The following is an 18,912-nucleotide window of genomic DNA, read 5'->3' as shown; positions in this document are numbered from 1 at the left end:
CACAACGACAGATTAATTATTTGTTGTGTTACCATAGCAACTGTAGAATCACCACAACAGATTAATTACTGTAGTCGTCATGTTACCATAACAACTGCAGAATCATCATAACAAATCAGTTACTGTAGTTGTGACCATAGCAACTGTAGAATCACCACAACAGATTTATTACTGTAGTTGTTACCATAGCAACTGTACAATCACCACAATAGATTAATTACTATAGTTGTCGTGTTACCATAGCAGCTGTAGAATCACCACAACAGATTAATTACTGTAGTTGTTACCATAGCAACTGTACAATCACCACAATAGATTAATTACTATAGTTGTCGTGTTACCATAGCAGCTGTAGAATCACCACAACAGATTAATTACTGTAGTCGTCATGTTACCATAGCAACTGTAGAATCACCACAACAGATTAATTACTGTAGTCGTCGTGTTACCATAGCAACTGTAGAATCACCACAACAGATTAATTACTGTAGTTGTTACCATAGCAACTGTAGAATCACAACGACAGATTAATTATTTGTTGTGTTACCATAGCAACTGTAGAATCACCACAACAGATTAATTACTGTAGTCGTCGTGTTACCATAACAACTGTAGAATCACCACAACAGATCAGTTACTGTAGTTGTCGTGTTACCATGGCAACTGTAGAATCACCCCAACAGATTAATTACTGTGGTTGTGTTGCCATAGCAACTGTAGAATGACCATACCTAAATTTCTGTAGTTGCTACCATAGTGACAGTAGAATCGCCACAGCAGATTAATTATTATAGCTGTGTTGCCATAGCAACTGTAGAATAACAACAGATCAATTACTGTAGTTGTTGTGTTACCATACCAACAGTAGAATCAAAGCAGATTGACTACAATAGCTGTGTTACCATAGATACAACAGATTAATTCAAGTACTTTGTCATATAATGGACAAAACAATATTTACAGTATTTAATTTAAATCATTACAGTATTTACTATAAATCACTACAGTATTTCCTGTACACACACACACACACACTCGCTCTCTCTCTTCATCTTGCATCACACATGCGTCACAGCCCGAGGCTCGCGCTGCTCCAGACGTATGGTTACCCTGAGGTGGGGAGTTTTCTTTCACTTTTACTGTGCTGTTTTGACGATGAGTTTGCGGACTGATTCATTAAGAGAGAGAGAGTGTCAACAAGATATACAGTAGCACAAACACCAAGACCAAACACTGAAACATCAGAGTGAAAGAGCAGACAGTGACTGATATGAAGAAGTCTTTAAATCGACACGCTTTTGCCTTAGACTAATTCAGACTCCTATATCAAAAGTGGAGTGTTCATGCGCTTAAACAGCCGGGCAGCTGATTAAAGCACTATAATTATACACATAAGCACTGCTTTCGGGAATCGCTTTTTAATAACTTATTTCTTTGGTCTCTATCATATTGACAGTATACAGTATTTTAGCTGATATTTTGTAATATTCAGCTTAAAGTGACATTTTAAAAGCTTAATTAGGGGAATAGGGTATATGCAGGAGTATGCAGAAGGACTTTTAATTTGTCAGTACCCTGGGTCAAGCGTTTCCGGTGAACTGTATGCCATTTCATAATCAGCACGTTTAAGGTCTGTTTTCTTTCAAAATCAGCGATCTCCACTGGCTGAGTGATATCTGATATAAAGTGGCTCTCAGATTGTACAAGAAGCACTGCATTAAGTTACATTTGTCCCTGCCATGTCTTCATAATATGAGCATTATTTTAGCCCAGTATATTCAATGGAGCTTCCGCACTAGCCTTCCAGTTCTGACAGGTGCATGCATTTAAACAGCTTTTTACATGAATGCCAAAGTCTATTTACCTGATTATATTTTAATTAAATTACAACATTGAGGCTGTAAAAGGAACCGTACAAAATGGAAAAAAGTCACATTAACCGTTCACGGGAAGTTTATCAGTATGGGAAGAGACTTTGCTGTGCATTTACCTTATTAGGCAGGTCATTGGACAACAGTGGTTTGTTCTGTAGACAATTGAAATAAATATTTTTTTTCATAGTATTCATTATTTACTGTATTTTTTTTGCATTATTTATTTATTTTATTGTGTTATTAATATTATTATTTATATATTATGTATTATTTAAAGCTTTGTTTATTTATTGTATTATTATTTATTTTTTTGGTATTTATTATTATTATTATTATTATTATTATTTAATTCAGTAACTTTGTTTTTATTTATTGTATTATTTATTTATTAATTAATCATTACTCCAAATGAACTAAAAGAAAGACTTTTTCTATGGAGGAACAATATTATAGGATCTAATGTGAAACAAAACAGTCCCCGCTCCATTAAACAGCACTTAATTATCCATCAAACTATTGAAAAACAACTACAATTTCACAGAAGCGCAAATAATTTTTGCCTTCAAACCGTATATGTTTGATTAATTTAATTAACTAATATGCAAATGTTGATTCATTTTCCTTCGGCTTACTTCCTTTATTTATCAAAAGATACAGTGGATGCCCTTACAGCTGCAACCCAGTACTGGGAAACACCCACACAGTACATACACTATGGCTAATTTAGAATTCATCTATTCCCCTATAGCACCGGACTATGGGGGAAACCAGAGCACACGGAGGAAACCCACACCAATGCAGGGAGAACATGCAAACTCCACACAGAAACAAGAACTGACCCAGCCAAGGCTCGAACCAGCGATTTACTTGCTGTGTGGTGATTGTGCTACCCACTGTGCCACCATGCCACCCTATTTATATATTATGTATTTTTTAATGTATAATTTAATTATTGTATTTTTTATTTATCTATTTTTTATTCATTAACATTATTAATTAATTAATTAATTAATTAATTTATTAATTTATTTATTCATTTATTCATTTATTTATTTATTTATGTATTTATCAATCTTTATTCCAACCAAACTAAAAGAAAGACTTTTGCTATGGAAAACAGTATTATAGGATCTAATGTGAAGGGAAAAAAAATGCTCCATTAAACAGCGCTTAATTATCAAATAAACAAATAAAAATCAATTAGAATTTCACAGAGGAACAGAGTAATTTAATTACTCAATTTATAATTAATATGCAAATGTCCATTCATTCAATTTCCTTCGGCTTAATCCCTTTATTTATCAAAGATCACAGTAAAATGAACCGCCAACTATTTTAGCATATGTTTTACACAGCGAATGCCCTTCCAGCTGCAACCCATTACTGGGAAACACCCATACACACTCATTCACACACTACAGCCAATGTAGATGATTAATTCCCCTATAGCGCATGTGTTTGGACTGTGGGGGAAACCGGAGCACCCGGAGGAAACCCACACCAACACGGGGAGAACATGCAAACTCCACACAGAAACACCAACTGACCCAGCCGATGCTCGAACCATGCGCCACTGCGCCACCATAATTAGTGATAGAACTATAATGTTTAATGATCTCTGATAAACAGCACTTGGGAATTATCTAAAAAATAAGCTAAAATATTGACAGAAAGAGGAATAACTCCACCATCACCTGAACACTCACAGGGAAGCAAACACTGCGGTGTATTTCCCACAGGAGATTAAAGCAGAGCTCAAGTGTGTGTTCTGCTCTGTCTGTACGGACATGTCGGAGCTCAAAACAGCTGTCCACACACACACACACACACACACACACACACACACACCAATAATTACAGCTATAAACACCTCCGGGCATCCGACCCGTTTTCATAATTTGACAAATATTTCCGGCTCCATAAATACTGCTGTAGATTTGTCTGCAGGCGTCGCTTCAAAGACGACTCCACTTCTCCTATCAAAGTCTGGATTTCAGCATGATTTACACTACAGTTCACCTCTGAGATTATACAAACACACACAGCTGCGCTCAGAGTTATCAGCTCTCCTGTTCAATTATAATTATTCAGATTTTCTACTCAATTTTTGTCTAACGGAGAGCAGATTTCTTCAACACATTCATAATCATAATTGTTTTAATAACTGATTACTCTTCTCCATGATGACAGCACATAATATTAGACTAGATATTCTTCAAGACACTAGTGTTCAGCTTAAAGTGACATGTAAAGGCTTCACTAGGGTAATTAGGGTAAAGTTAGGGTAATTAGGCAACTCATTGTATAACAGTGGTTTGTTCTGGAGACTATCCAACACTAATATTGCTGAAGGGGCCAATAATATTGAGCTTAAAACAATTAAAAACTGCTTTTATTCTAGAAGAAAATAAACAAATAAGACTTTCTCCAGAATAGCAAATATTATCAGACATACTGTGAACATTTCCTTGCTGTTAAACATCACTTGGGAAATCATTAAAAAAGAAAAAGGGGGCAAAATAATTCTGACTACACCTGTATACTGAAGAGTGCTGAGGAAAAGAAATTAAATAAATAAAAAGGAATAACTTTAAAAATAAATTAATAAAAATCAATAAAATTCATAATTTAAATAATAAATACAATTTAAATAAAATAATAATTTACATAAATACAAAAAATAGTAAGTAGTAAGTGTAGAGTAAAATAATAAATCAAATGAATAAAATTAAAATAAATAAAATTCTAATATATAATATTTATAAAAATTAATAAGTCTAATCAATAAAAGGTAAATAAATAAATAAATAAAAAGTTAAATAAATAACATTTACAATTTAAATAAAATAAATACAATTTAAATCAATAAAAATAATAATTTAAATGAATACAAATAATAATAATTAGTAGGTATAGAGTAAAATAATAGCAAGTAAAAGTAAAATAAATAAAAAAAAATCAATAACATTTAAATTTAAAATATTATAAATAAATTAAATTAAAGTCAAATGAATAATCAATAAAAGCTAAAATCAAAGTCAAATAAAATAAATCATTTAAATTAAATATACGATTTAAATAATTAAAAAATAAATACAATTAAAGTAGCGAGTAGTGTAAAATATTAGTAAGTAATGATAAAAATAAGTTAAATTAATTAATTTAAAATAAATAAGACTAAAATATTTTAAAAATTAATTAATACAAGCACAATCAATAAAATTACTAAATCATTTATTAAAAGTAAAAAAAAAAATCAATAAAACATCAAATAAATTAATTAAAAAAAATTTTTAAATAAATACGATTAGTAGTAAGTATACAGTAAAATAAAGTAAATAAAATCAATACAAGTCAAATTAATAAATTTATAATAAAAATAAATAGAAATATAATATTTATAAAAATAAAATTAAAAGTTTAAATTAATAAAATCAATAAAAGATAAATAAATACAATTGAAGTAAATAAATTACTAATTTAAATGAATACAAATAAAAGTAGTGGGTATAGAGTAAAATAATAGCAAGTAAAATAAAATCAATAAAAGTCACATTAATTAATTTTAAATAAATAAAATATATAACATAAAAAAAAATCAATAAAAAGTTAATAAATAAAACCAGTAAATGGTCAAATAAATCAAAAGAGTCAAATAACTCTGCAAGTGAATGTCAGTTTTCCAGCGTCCTCCAGAGCGTTCTCTAGTGTTTTGTGCTGAACTGAAGACAGAAACTGATCTTCAGGCTCAGTCCAGAGCAGCGAGGGAGACGTCTTTAACTGCTCATCTGAATGATCCTTTAAGGAGGCTGTAATCCAGTGTGTGTGTCTTTATCTCCTTCAAAGCAGAGCCGCTCCGACGGATTAAAACACAAAGCCACATTTCAGCTATTATATCCTTTAAGATTCTCCACACACACACACACACACACACACACTTCGCTGGGGACAGAAACACACTGCTGTATTGTAATCGGCTGCCTGATTATTATTAAAGCCTGTCCTTTACTTGTGACAGAAGTGTAATCTCAGTGTGTTCTGGGACGGAGCAAAATCCTCCATTATACCAGGATGATGATGATGATGATGTTCTGCTGCTGCTGAAGACGGGACGCGTGAACAGACCAGCGCTTCACACAAACACAACACACAAAGACATCAACAACAAAAACAACAACAACACATCTCTGATCTTGAGCTACACAATCCCTCTTTTACAGCACACAAACAACTATGGATATATACACACACACACACACACACACACACACACACACACACACACACACACACCATCATCAAATTCATAGTGCACAGACCTGTGCAACAGAAGCCAGTGTGTGACCTTTACACCAGACAATCACTTTCTCCAGACAGACACGATAGAGTCCCAAAGCATCACCTACAACCTTTATCACACTTTAACATCACACACACACACACACACACACACGCATTCGTAGTTGTGCGATTACAAGTGTATAACTCCAGGAGAGCAGTTTGAGCGATGCACACTGAACCGCACAGATCACTTTATTTTAAGGTACAACTGATGCTATTATAAAGCTCTGACGGACTCCTGCATCAGGACAGCACTCGTGAGCGGTCACTCACTGTCAGTAGGGCAGTGGTCGGGTTTAGCTGTTGATTAGGCGTGGAGAAGAAGATCAGATGCTATTATAACAATCAGAGGAGTTTAGGCAGGCATGTTTACACTCACGAGGCATTTGTTTTTGTGACAAATGTTTATACAGACCTAGATCATCATAATAATAATAATAATAATAATAATCATCATCATAAACAATGATCTTATTAAAATAACAACAACAACAACAACAACAACTACTAAAATAATAATAATATTTTAAAATATATAATAATATTTAAAATAATAATAGTAATATTTTTAAATAATAATGATAAAATAAAGACAATAATTATAAATAAAATTAAATAAATGAATGATAACAACAACAACAACACTAAATACTAATAGATACAATACAAGACAATGCAATGGATAATAAAATAATAATAATATTAAAATGATTATAATAATGAAAATAATAATAATAATGATAATAATAAACAATGATAATAATAGTAATATTTTTAAATAATAAAAGTAATATTGACAGTATTTAAAATAATAATAATAATCTAAATAATTAAACTAAATAATTGTTTCTTTTCATGAAGATTGGACGGATTTAGGGCACAACGGTTATCCTTCAGGTCAATTTTGAGCTATGAAACCATTTTTTACATTAAAATAAATACTGATACGCACACCCCTTCACACTACAACAACAGCCCCCATAACACACACACACACACACACACACACACACACACCACCACAACAACACACACCCACAAGAGTCTGCTGCTTTGTCCTTTTGAATACTCTCCTGCTAAACTCTTCACACTTCAGCAGGTGCTTTCATCATGGTGAAACACAGCCTGTACTGTAGTGAGAAACGAGCGTTTACACACTGCTGAGGGATTAACCTGCACAGAGTTTGTGATGAAGATCAGCTCATTTCTTCATGCTGAATACGGTGAGGGAAATAAGTATTCAACATGTCGCCATTTTTCTCAGAAAACTTATTTCTAAAGCCGCCTCTCATGTGGAGAATGAAGCCTCATGCACTGCTCAGGGGTGAGCTTCTCACAGACTTCATCAGAGTGTGTAAATCTTGATGCTTCTGTGGGTCTCATCTATCAAATCTGAGCTTTATTCTGTATTCTCTATTGGGTTTGGATCAGGTGATTGGCTGGGCCATTCTACAGCTTGATTTTCTTTCTCTGATATCATCCGAGAGTCTCCTTGGCTGTGTTTTGGATCATCGTCCTGCTGAAATGTCCACCCTGGCTTCATCTTCATCCTTAGTTTTGTTTTCTTTGCTAATATGCATTTATGAGGTTGTCACTAACATCCGGTGAACATTTCAAGTCAACAACAAAATAGTGAAATTCTCATTTCCCTGCTGTAGACATATTTTTACAGGATCGAAAATGAACTGATCTGCTTTATTTAGAGGTTTGATGAAGGCAGGCCAGTCTGACCCAAAGGGTTTAATGGTGTATACTGAATACTAAGACAACACAAACACAAAGGTTAAGTCCTTAATCCAAGAAATCCCTCAGCTTGAAGGTTAAAGGGGACCCTTAGTAATACTTGGGTTGCAAGAACAAAACCCTAAGGGTCAACCCGAGGAATTTGAGGCTGTCATTAGGTATTTCTCCTGAATGATCAAGTGTTTCGGGGTGATGTGGTGGCGCAGTGGGTGAAACAATCCCCTCACAGCAAGAAGGTTGCTGGTTCCAGTCTCGGCTAAGTCAGTTGGCATTTCTATGTGGAGTTTGCATGTTCTCCCCGTGTTGGTGTGGGTTTCCTCCGTGTGCTCTGGTTTCCCCCACAGTCCAAACACATGTGCTATAGGGGAACTGGGTAGGCTAAATTGTCCATAGTGTATGAGCGTGAATGAGTGTGTGGATGAATGGATGCTTCCCAGTGGTGGGTTGCAGCTGGAAGGGCATCTGCTGCCTAAAACATATGCTGGATAAGTTGGCGGTTCATTCTGCTGTGGCGACCCCTGATTAATAAAGGGACTAAGACGACAAGAAATGAATGAATGAATAACCAAGAGTTCCCTTAACAGTTGCTACAGAAATACCAATTGCTGAAAATCCATCCTGTCCCCCTTATAATTTAGATCTGACGTTTACTAATTGGAGGAAATTAGGATTATGTTGTATCCGTGACCTGTATATTCAGGGTAAATTTGCTTCCTTTACACAATTGCAAACAAAGTTCAAATTACATAATAATTTCTTTAGATATCTACAGGTTTGAGATTACATTAATGCCAGATTTCGATACACAACCACAATCTATGCTTGATGAATGTTGCACTATATCCCCATATAAAAATAAATTTATCTCTAATATATATAACAAATTACAAACAATACCCCCCCCCCCCCCCTCATCCAATAGATGTAAGGATAGCTGGGAGAAGGACATGGGTACCCATATTTCTGATGACATCTGGGAAGAATCTTTGGAACACATACACTCCTGCTCCTATAATACGAGACATCGTCTTATACAATTCAAAATTATACATTGGCTTCACTTTTCAAAAGTAAAGATCCACAACATTTTCCCAAACACTTTATCCAACTGTGATTAATGTCAGTCCCTTAATGCAACACTTTTCCATGCTTTTTTTTCCTGCCTGAAGGTCGCAAGCTACTGGTCTGATGTATTTAATGTTTTGTCAAGAATTTTGAAGACTACACTGTTACCTGAACCATTGTTGATTATTCTTGGCACATCAGAGTTATTTAGAAAATTTACTTCCGCCCAACAGCGGTTCATTTCCTACTCTCTTATTACTGCAAAACAACGACTTTTGATGTCATGGAAAGGACCAACGATGCCTACTGACAAAATGTGGCTTCGAGATCTCTCCAATACTTTACATTTAGAAAGAATTAGATATCTGTTGAAGGACAATCTCTCAGGTTTTATAATATTTGGCAACCCTTCATTGACTTCTTACAATCAGTATCTGTATAAACACTTATTTTCTTCAATTTTTTCATATATATATATAAACTCTTATTGTACTTCTTGCTACAAAAATTGTATTCTACTTCCACATTGTTTGTCTTTTCTGCCTTGTTTTGTATGTATATTTACACAAAAAAGAGCCTTTTTTATATTGTTGATTGAAATTGTATAGTTTATATATGCTCAATAAAAAAATTAAAAAAACAGTTGCTACAGAAAGTCCTCAGCAGCCATTTCCCCTTGACAAATCCAAGACCAAAACAGCTCTCTTAAATGAGCAAATGACTCTGAAAATGCAAACATTCTCAGCCAAATACAGATTTAGATGAAAGACTTGCATGACTGTAAAAACACAAACCGAAATCATTTAATGAACAATCTAATATACACAGCGCATCCACAGCACGGCTGTGCAGGACTGCATGCGCATGTAATTGCAGGCTCTGCGTGACCCCAGCTCGCTTTTAGAGCTCCTCAATACATAATCAACTCAATAAGAGAACGTCTCCAATCGATTAACAGAACGCAACGGCACAGATGACCGGTAGAGCAGAGTTATTGCAAGACACGCATTCGTGGTTCATTAAAATCTGTGTGTGTTACTACAGCAGCCACGGCTCCTGTTGCCGTATGTCGCCAGACACTAGTGAAACGCTTAGAGAACACACACACGGGTGTTCAGAAGTGAAGGGAACACTTTAGTTAAGGGTCACATTCACGCCATTCACGACTGGCTTATTATTAATATACTGACTGTTCATAAGTAATTATAAAGTCTGATCTTATTCTGCATCCCTAATCCTCCCCAACACCTAAACCCAACCTTACTAACTCGTCATAAGCAGCTAATGAGCAGTTTATCAAGCTAGCAGTGTTAGTTAAAAGTTTGTTAATTGTGCACTAAAGTGTTAGAGTCAGGGTTATCTTACGTTTCTGATGGACTTTGATGAAGCGGGCACAGAGATCTACACCGCAGCTCTACACACACAGCAGAAAGTGTGTGAAAGTGTGCTGTAAGGGTTAACGGATCTGAGGCGGTGTGAAGGGACTCTCCGCGGCGTCGCTCTGTCCTGTTTTCACTCGTAGCCCAGTGATCGTCATTGTGGACGATACTGAACACAAGCCTTTCATAATAACATCAATATTAATGATGATGAACTTACAGATGGAGAGACGGGTCCGTTGGGCAGATACGGCTCCGGCAGCATCAGGAACGGGTATCCGGAGTACGGCGCTTTATACATCCCTCCATCGTGATGTTTGGGCACTGCAACACACAAACACAACACAATAAACCTCACAAACAACAGTAAACCTCACATATACAACACACACCTCACAAACAACACACTATACAGCACAAACAACACACTATACAGCACAAACAACACACTATACAGCACAAACAACACACTACACAGCACAAACAACACACTGTACAGCACAAACAACACACTATACAGCACAAACAACACACTATACAGCACAAACAACACACTATACAGCACAAACAACACACTATACAGCTCAAACAACACACTATACAGCACAAACAACACACTGTACAGCACAAACAACAAAATATACAGCACAAACAACACACTATACAGCTCAAACAACACACTATACAGCACAAACACGACACAATAAACCACACAAACACAAACCTCAAATACAACACACACCGCACAAACACAACAAAAACAATAAACTATACAGCACAAACGCAACACAATGTACCACACAAACGCAACATACTAAACCTTACAAAAACAATATGATATACAGCCCAAATACAATACAACCACACAAACGCAACACAATAAACCTCATAAACCCAACATAATATACCTCTCAAACAAATCAAACAATACATAATAAATCTCACAAACCTCATAAAAACAATATGATACACAACAAACACAATAAACCTCACAAATGAAGCAGTAAACCTCACAAACACAACACACAAATCACAAACGAAATACAATATACAGCACAAACTAAACCTTACAAACACAATATGATATACAGCCCAAATACAACACAACCACACAAACACAACACAATAAACCTCTCAAACAATACATAATAAACCTCACAAAAACAATGATACACAGCACAAACACAACACAAACCTCACAAACGCAACAGTAAACCTCACAAATACAACACACCTCACAAACTGAATACAATATACAGCATAAACACAATATACAGCACAAACGCAACACAAACCTCACAAACACAGTACAATATAGCTCACAAACCTCACAAACCCAACAAAATAAACCTCACAAACACCGCACAATATAGCTCACAAACACAACATAAAATACAGCACACACACACACACACACACACACACAACACACCTGACAAACGCAATACAAGATACCTTACAAAAACAGGACAAATCTCACAAACAACACAATAAACCACACAAAAACAACACAATATACAGCACAAACACAACCACACAGATACAAAACACCTCAATACACCTCACCAACACAACACAATAAACCTTACAAACACAACAAACCTCACAAACAACACAATAAAGCTCACAAACAACACAATAAAGCTCACAAACTCAACACAAACCTCACTAACAACACAATAAAGCTCACAAACAACACAATAAAGCTCACTAACAACACAATAAAGCTCACAAACTCAACACAAACCTCACTAACAACACAATAAAGCTCACAAACAACACAATAAAGCTCACTAACACAATAAAGCTCACTAACAACACAATAAAGCTCACAAACTCAACACAAACCTCACTAACAACACAATAAAGCTCACAAACAACACAATAAACCTCACTAACAACACAATAAAGCTCACAAACAACACAATAAAGCTCACAAACTCAACACAAACCTCACAAACAACACAATAAAGCTCACAAACAACACAATAAAGCTCACAAACAACACAATAAAGCTCACTAACAACACAATAAAGCTCACAAACTCAACACAAACCTCACAAACAACACAATAAAGCTCACAAACAACACAATAAAGCTCACTAACAACACAATAAAGCTCACAAACTCAACACAAACCTCACTAACAACACAATAAAGCTCACAAACAACACAATAAAGCTCACTAACACAATAAAGCTCACTAACAACACAATAAAGCTCACAAACTCAACACAAACCTCACTAACAACACAATAAAGCTCACAAACAACACAATAAACCTCACTAACAACACAATAAAGCTCACAAACAACACAATAAAGCTCACAAACTCAACACAAACCTCACTAACAACACAATAAAGCTCACAAACAACACGATAAAGCTCACAAACAACACGATAAAGCTCACAAACAACACAATAAAGCTCACTAACAACACAATAAAGCTCACAAACTCAACACAAACCTCACAAACAACACAATAAAGCTCACAAACAACACAATAAAGCTCACAAACAACACAATAAAGCTCACTAACAACACAATAAAGCTCACAAACTCAACACAAACCTCACTAACAACACAATAAAGCTCACAAACAACACAATAAAGCTCACAAACAACACAATAAAGCTCACTAACAACACAATAAAGCTCACAAACTCAACACAAACCTCACTAACAACACAATAAAGCTCACAAACACAACACAAACCACACACACACACAGCACACCTCATCTTTCTCCCGCTCTTAGTGACCTCTCTTGATTGTTTTACACTTAGTAAATAATTTTTTGTTGTTTGTTCATTTAAAATAAGCTGAAACAACACAATTCTGGAGATTTCGTTGAGAAACGTAAATGTTTTATGTTCAGTCCACTTAAATTTGTGAAAACTAGCAAGTTAACTTCATTTCTTCATGTTGTCCCAACACAAACCGATTAAGTCAACGTACCAAATTGAAGTAGATTGAACATAATTTTTAAAAATCTCCAGAATTTAGTTAAATATACAGCATATACACACTTTACACTGCACTAAATGCTTTTCTTGTGTGGTTTTCATCTTGTTTCTGGTCCAAATATCTAATATTTCCCTTTTCTAGACGAGCTTAATATATTGCTGTTTTCAGAGAAGTGTTTTTCTTTAAAACAAGCTAAAAAATCCGCAAACGGGGGAAGAAAAGTAATGCTATTTCAAAAGGAAACAAGATTATTTCGCTTTAAGGAAACTCATTTAACAGACTCATTATTTCTGAAAACAAGACGATATTGTCTAGAAGATGCTTCTTGATTTAAGAATGTTTCGATATTTGGAGTAGAAACAAGACAGAACTCTGAGTAAGAAAGGCAGTTTTCATTGAACATCTATTATACACATATAAACATCAGCTTTTTGGAGAGATATGATATATACACACTGATAACCGCAGGCTTGCTCTGTTTATATACACTGTCTAACCATACACAGCTCTCCACTTCTCTGATTTTGACTATAGTGTTGTAGTAATGTGCCGTTTCGTAAAGCTCCTTCAGAATGACAGTGATTATGAAGTGTGCTGTATAAATAAATACACTTGAACTGAATATTGTCAATCACGGATCCACTTCAGAAGCAGTTTCTGTTCCACTAGCGGAAACGCATCAAATAAAGATTGAAGAAACGAGAGAGGCCAGATTTAAAGACGATCTACAAGTGAATTCTGTCATCATTTACTCTTGTTCAAAACCTGTTAGACGGTCTTTCTTCTAGTGAACACAAGAGGAAGATATTTTGAAGAATGCTGACGGAAAACAACAACAGTATTTTCTGTTCCTACTACTGAAGTCCAGGACTGTTTCGTCCAGCTTTCTTCAGGATATCTTCTTTAGTGTTTCTAAGCGTCCTTCAGAAACACCTGAGAGTGAGCGGATGAGGAGGAAATGTGGATGTATGGGTGAACTGTCTCTTTAAATGAAGCAGATTTCAGGTTTTTCCCCCAAAAAAGTCCATCAGTTACATTTCAGACCAAAACAAAAAGTTTTTAAATTTTCCCCCAATTGAACCTCTATGACCTCACAGCCATGAGGACACGCTCCAATACACTCTAATACACCTGCTTTACACAACACCAGTTCAAAACTACACTTTAAACACACTTTTTAACCCAACTAATACACTCTACAAAAACACCTGGGTTGTTTTTACCCAATACAGGTGAAAACTACACTTTAACAACACTTTTTAACCCAACTAACACCCTAAAGAAGAACACCTGGGTTGTTTTTTTACCCAATGCTGGGTAAAAACTACACTTTAAACACACTTTTTTAACCCAACTAATGCACTAAACAGAAACACCTGGGTTGTTTTTACCCAATACAGGTAAAAACTTAAATTAAATACCTTTTTTAACCCAACTAATACACTAAACAGAAACACCTGGGTTGTTTTTACCCAACACTAGTTAAAAACTACACTTTAACAACACTTTTTAACCCAACTAACACCCTAAAGAAGAACACCTGGGTTGTTTTTTTACCCAATGCTGGGTAAAAACTACACTTTAAACACACTTTTTTAACCCAACTAATACACTAAACAGAAACAATTGGGTTGTTTTTACCCAACGCTAGTTAAAAACTACACTTTAAATACACTTTTTAACTAAACTTTTTACCCAATGCAGGTAAAAATTAAAATAAATACCCTTTTTATTCCAACTAATACACTCTACAAGAACACCTGGGTTGTTTTTATCCAATGCTGGTTAAAAACTACACTTTAAACACACTTTTTAACCTAAAAGTTGAATGTGTTCATACTTGACTAAAGCAACCCAGCGTAATTTGTAAATGACTCTAAAAAAAAAGTCTCAATAGATATGAAAACTGTAGTATAAAAGCTCTGTAGAGCGTGCTTCACGCTGCCAGCTTTAGTACACTTCTGAGGGCTACTCCGGCTCCAAACTGAAGTAAACTAAACAAAGCAAAGCAAAACCACAGGCACTGATTTGTGTAAACAAGGACACACACACACACACACACACACACACTAAAGTTATCACAGATTTTAAAGCACATAAAAGTCTGTAAAATCTCCTAATGACAGCAACATGATGCGTGATTTATGCGGCATTTAACACACTTAAAGGGTCAGTTCACACAAAATTGAACATTTACTCATTATTTACTCCCCTTAAGTGTTTCCAAACATGTATGAGTTTCTTCAGTTGAACACAAAAGAAGAGATTTTGAAGAATGCTGAAGAGACATCGTAGGAAAAACACACACTGTGGAAGTCAAAAAATGATTCCAACATTCTTCAAAGCATCTTCTCTTGTGTTTAACAGAAGAAAGAAACTCATACAAGTTTAGAGCAAGTGAAGGATGAGTTAAGGTGACAATTTACATTTTTGGGTGAGCCGTCTTTTTCAGGTGTGTGTGTGTGTGTGTCACTCACCGTCGTCCAGATGTTCTCGTTTATCGCTGTAGATTCTCTGCTCGTCCTGCTGTCCTCTTCTGATCACCTGTTCATCACAAACACACTTTATAAAAAAAATAAATCACACACACCGACATACACAAACACACGCTCACTCTCACACAGACTCACACACACTCTCACTAACACACACACTTACACAGAGACAAGCACACACACGCACACAATGAGAAACACACACTTTCTCACACTTTCATACGCTCACAAACACACTCTGACACTCACAGACACAAACACACTCGCATTCTCTCACACACACACACACACACACACACACACACACACACACACACACACACACACACACACAGACAGACACACTCACAAATACACACAATTTCTCACACACTCTAAAACACTCACAAACTCACCCACACATACGCTTTCATACACTGTCACACACACACACACACACACACACACACACACACAAAATTTCTCTCACACACAGACACATACAAACACACACACTCTCTCTCTCTCACACACACAGACACACTCGGACACTCACGGCTGGGCTCTGGCTGATCTCGGTCTCGCTGACCAGTGATGATTTGAGGTCGGCCAGGTCGCTCTCCGTGAACGCGCTCTCCCGGATCTTCTCCTCGTGATCCCCTTCATCTTTAAACGCGATCATCTCGTCGTTCGCGCCGAGGTCGTCGCCTCCTCCGCCGTTCAGCTGCGGCATGATCCAAACTTTCTCAAGACGTCTCTTCGGTGCTGCTCGTACCCGTTCGGCGCGCTCACATCAGCGTCTGAGCCTCGCGCGCGTGGAGAAAACTTCTTTATGCGGAGCCTCAAACTAACAAACAGTCGCGCTTTAGAAGTGCGGAGATCAAAGGCGCCGACGCGTGATTGACAGCTGAGATGAGCCGAGGGGGGGTCCGCTCTTAAAGGCGCAGGCAGCAAATTAATACACGGAGAAACAAGAACATTAGGAACTATAATGTCGCTAAATGAGCAGTTTTTCCAATTCCGCGATCCATGTTTTTACTCCTCCTGGTTTATTTCAGCTTGTGAATTGCATTATGATAGTGTGATGTTTCTTCAAATAACTTTTAACACCGGAGAAAGAACATTAGAAATAGTCTATAATAATAATCTATAATATCCCTAAATTAGCAGTTTTCCGTATTTTGTTTTGTTTATTTCTGCTTGTGAATTGCATGATGAGATCTTGGGCTTTCTTCTAAAATCTTTTATTGTTTAAAGGCTCTAAAATGTGGCTTTTTTAAAAACATTAGACTGAAGTGATGTATTGTTTGGCACAAGAAACGTCGTAATAAACGTTCTCTATATAGGCTATTGCATCTGATTCATTATATTACTGAAGAAAGTGTTGCATGCAGAGCTGTTACAAACAATTTATTTGCGTTGAATTTAAACAAACAAATTAAGTTTAATATTGCTAACCTTAATTTGTTTGTTTAAATTCAGCCCAAATAAAATGTTTACAACCACTCAACATAAAAAAAAAACTAATTGAGTAAATCCAAGGAATTATCTTTGAATAATTTTTATCAGTAAGTTGCTGGAGGAAAGATCAATCCCATAATGCAGTTCAAGACCAGAAATAAACAACACAAATAACAAATTACGGAAAGCTGCTAATAATTTAGTTTATAATGTAGTTCTTCCTCCAGAGATTTTATATTGTCGTTTATTTCTGCTTGTGAACTGCATGATGATAGCTTGATGTTTCTTCTGATAACTTTTTTAACAAGAGAAATAAATACATTATAAACTAGCCTGTAATATCCCTAAAATTTCCCTATTTTGTTTCTAAAGCATGTTGTTTATTTCTGCTTGTGAACTGCATCAGGAGATCTTGAGCTTTCTTCATCTTTAAAATCTATTGTGATCTATTGTGTGGCTTGGTGTTGTATATTATAGTACATTTACTGACTTCTCTGTTGCTTCTTATATATTATATTATATTATATTATATTAAACTACTGTTGTGTCTACTATTGTGTATAAACAGTATGACTCACAAATGATGGAAAACTGCTAATCTAGGAATATTGTAGTTTGTAATGTTGTTCTTCCTCCTGCAGAGATCTTAAGCTCTTATGTTTTTATTTCTGCTTGTGGATTGCATTATGATAGCTTGATGTTTCTTCTAATAACTCTTAACCTTGAATAAGCTCTAAGAATGGTCTTTTATTGCCATGTGTAATAGTCTGCAGTGCTGTATTGTCTGTGTTGCTGTTGTATATTACACCACAGTAACCTTACTGAAGTACATTTTCTGACTTATTTCTCTCTATATTTTTTTCTTATACATTAAATAATTAAAAGACTACTGTTATCTCCAGGGTTAAATGTTTTTGGAGGAAGATTGAGGTCCCATAATGCAGTTCAAAAGCAGAAATAAACAACATGAATCACAAATTACAGAAAACTGCTAATCTAGGGATATTGTAGATTGTAATGTTGTTCTTCCTCCAGAGATTTCGTGTTTTTATGTTGTTTATTTCTGCTTGTGAATTGCATTATAGGACATTTATCATTCTATTAATACCTTTTAACCTTGAAAAGCTCTAAAAAGTGACTTTTATTGTCATGTGTAACAGTGTGCAGTGCTGTGTTGTGTGTGTTGGTGTTACACTACAGAAACCTTGTAATCAACTGCAGCACATTTCCTCTTATTTTACACACTTCTCTACATATTGTTGCTTATCATTGCAAATGACTAAAATGTCAATAAAAGTCACTTTATATCTAATTTTCATTATTAAATCAACATCCCATAATGCAAATAAACACCTGTGAATCACAAAATACAGAAACGGTTGATTAACAGATATTAATTTACAGAGCGTCTGAGAAAACTCAACGAACAAACAAAGCCACAAACACAGGCAGAAGCTCTTATTGATGATGAAATAAAGCTTTGTAAAAAAGTTTATCTTTTAATCAGGCTATTTTAACTGTGTTTAATGTAATATATAATATAATATAATATAATATAATATAATATAATATAATATAATATATTTGATCTTTTCCTTATCCTTTA

The 18,912-nt window shown here is 35.2% G+C and overlaps 2 protein-coding genes across 17 annotated transcripts in view; both read right to left on the bottom strand.

The window, feature by feature from the left end:
• Positions 1 to 16,736, bottom strand: part of tcf7 (transcription factor 7) — a 71,709-nt gene extending 54,973 nt beyond the window's left edge. For 15 of the 16 annotated variants that reach the window (XM_087299625.1, XM_087299620.1, XM_087299628.1 and 12 more), the window contains exons 1-3: positions 16,402 to 16,736; positions 15,849 to 15,915; positions 10,623 to 10,726 (exon numbers count right to left, since the gene is read on the bottom strand). In XM_087299625.1, coding sequence (XP_087155751.1) covers positions 10,623 to 10,726; positions 15,849 to 15,915; positions 16,402 to 16,578 — 348 coding nt within the window. In that variant the 5' untranslated portion in view covers positions 16,579 to 16,736. The remainder of the gene's footprint in view (positions 1 to 10,622; positions 10,727 to 15,848; positions 15,916 to 16,401) is intronic. The other variant, NM_001012389.3, reaches the window with a different exon arrangement.
• Positions 1 to 18,912, bottom strand: part of ddx46 (DEAD (Asp-Glu-Ala-Asp) box polypeptide 46) — an 800,847-nt gene that overhangs the window by 551,685 nt on the left and 230,250 nt on the right. The gene's annotated exons all lie outside the window — the stretch shown is intronic.

This window comes from Danio rerio, chromosome 21 (genome assembly GCF_052040795.2).
Source record: "Danio rerio strain M-AB ecotype USA chromosome 21, GRCz13ab, whole genome shotgun sequence".
NCBI classification, from domain to species: domain Eukaryota; kingdom Metazoa; phylum Chordata; class Actinopteri; order Cypriniformes; family Danionidae; genus Danio; species Danio rerio.
The sequence above is the reverse complement of the archived record's forward strand: the minus strand, read 5'-3'. Positions and strand labels throughout refer to the sequence as shown.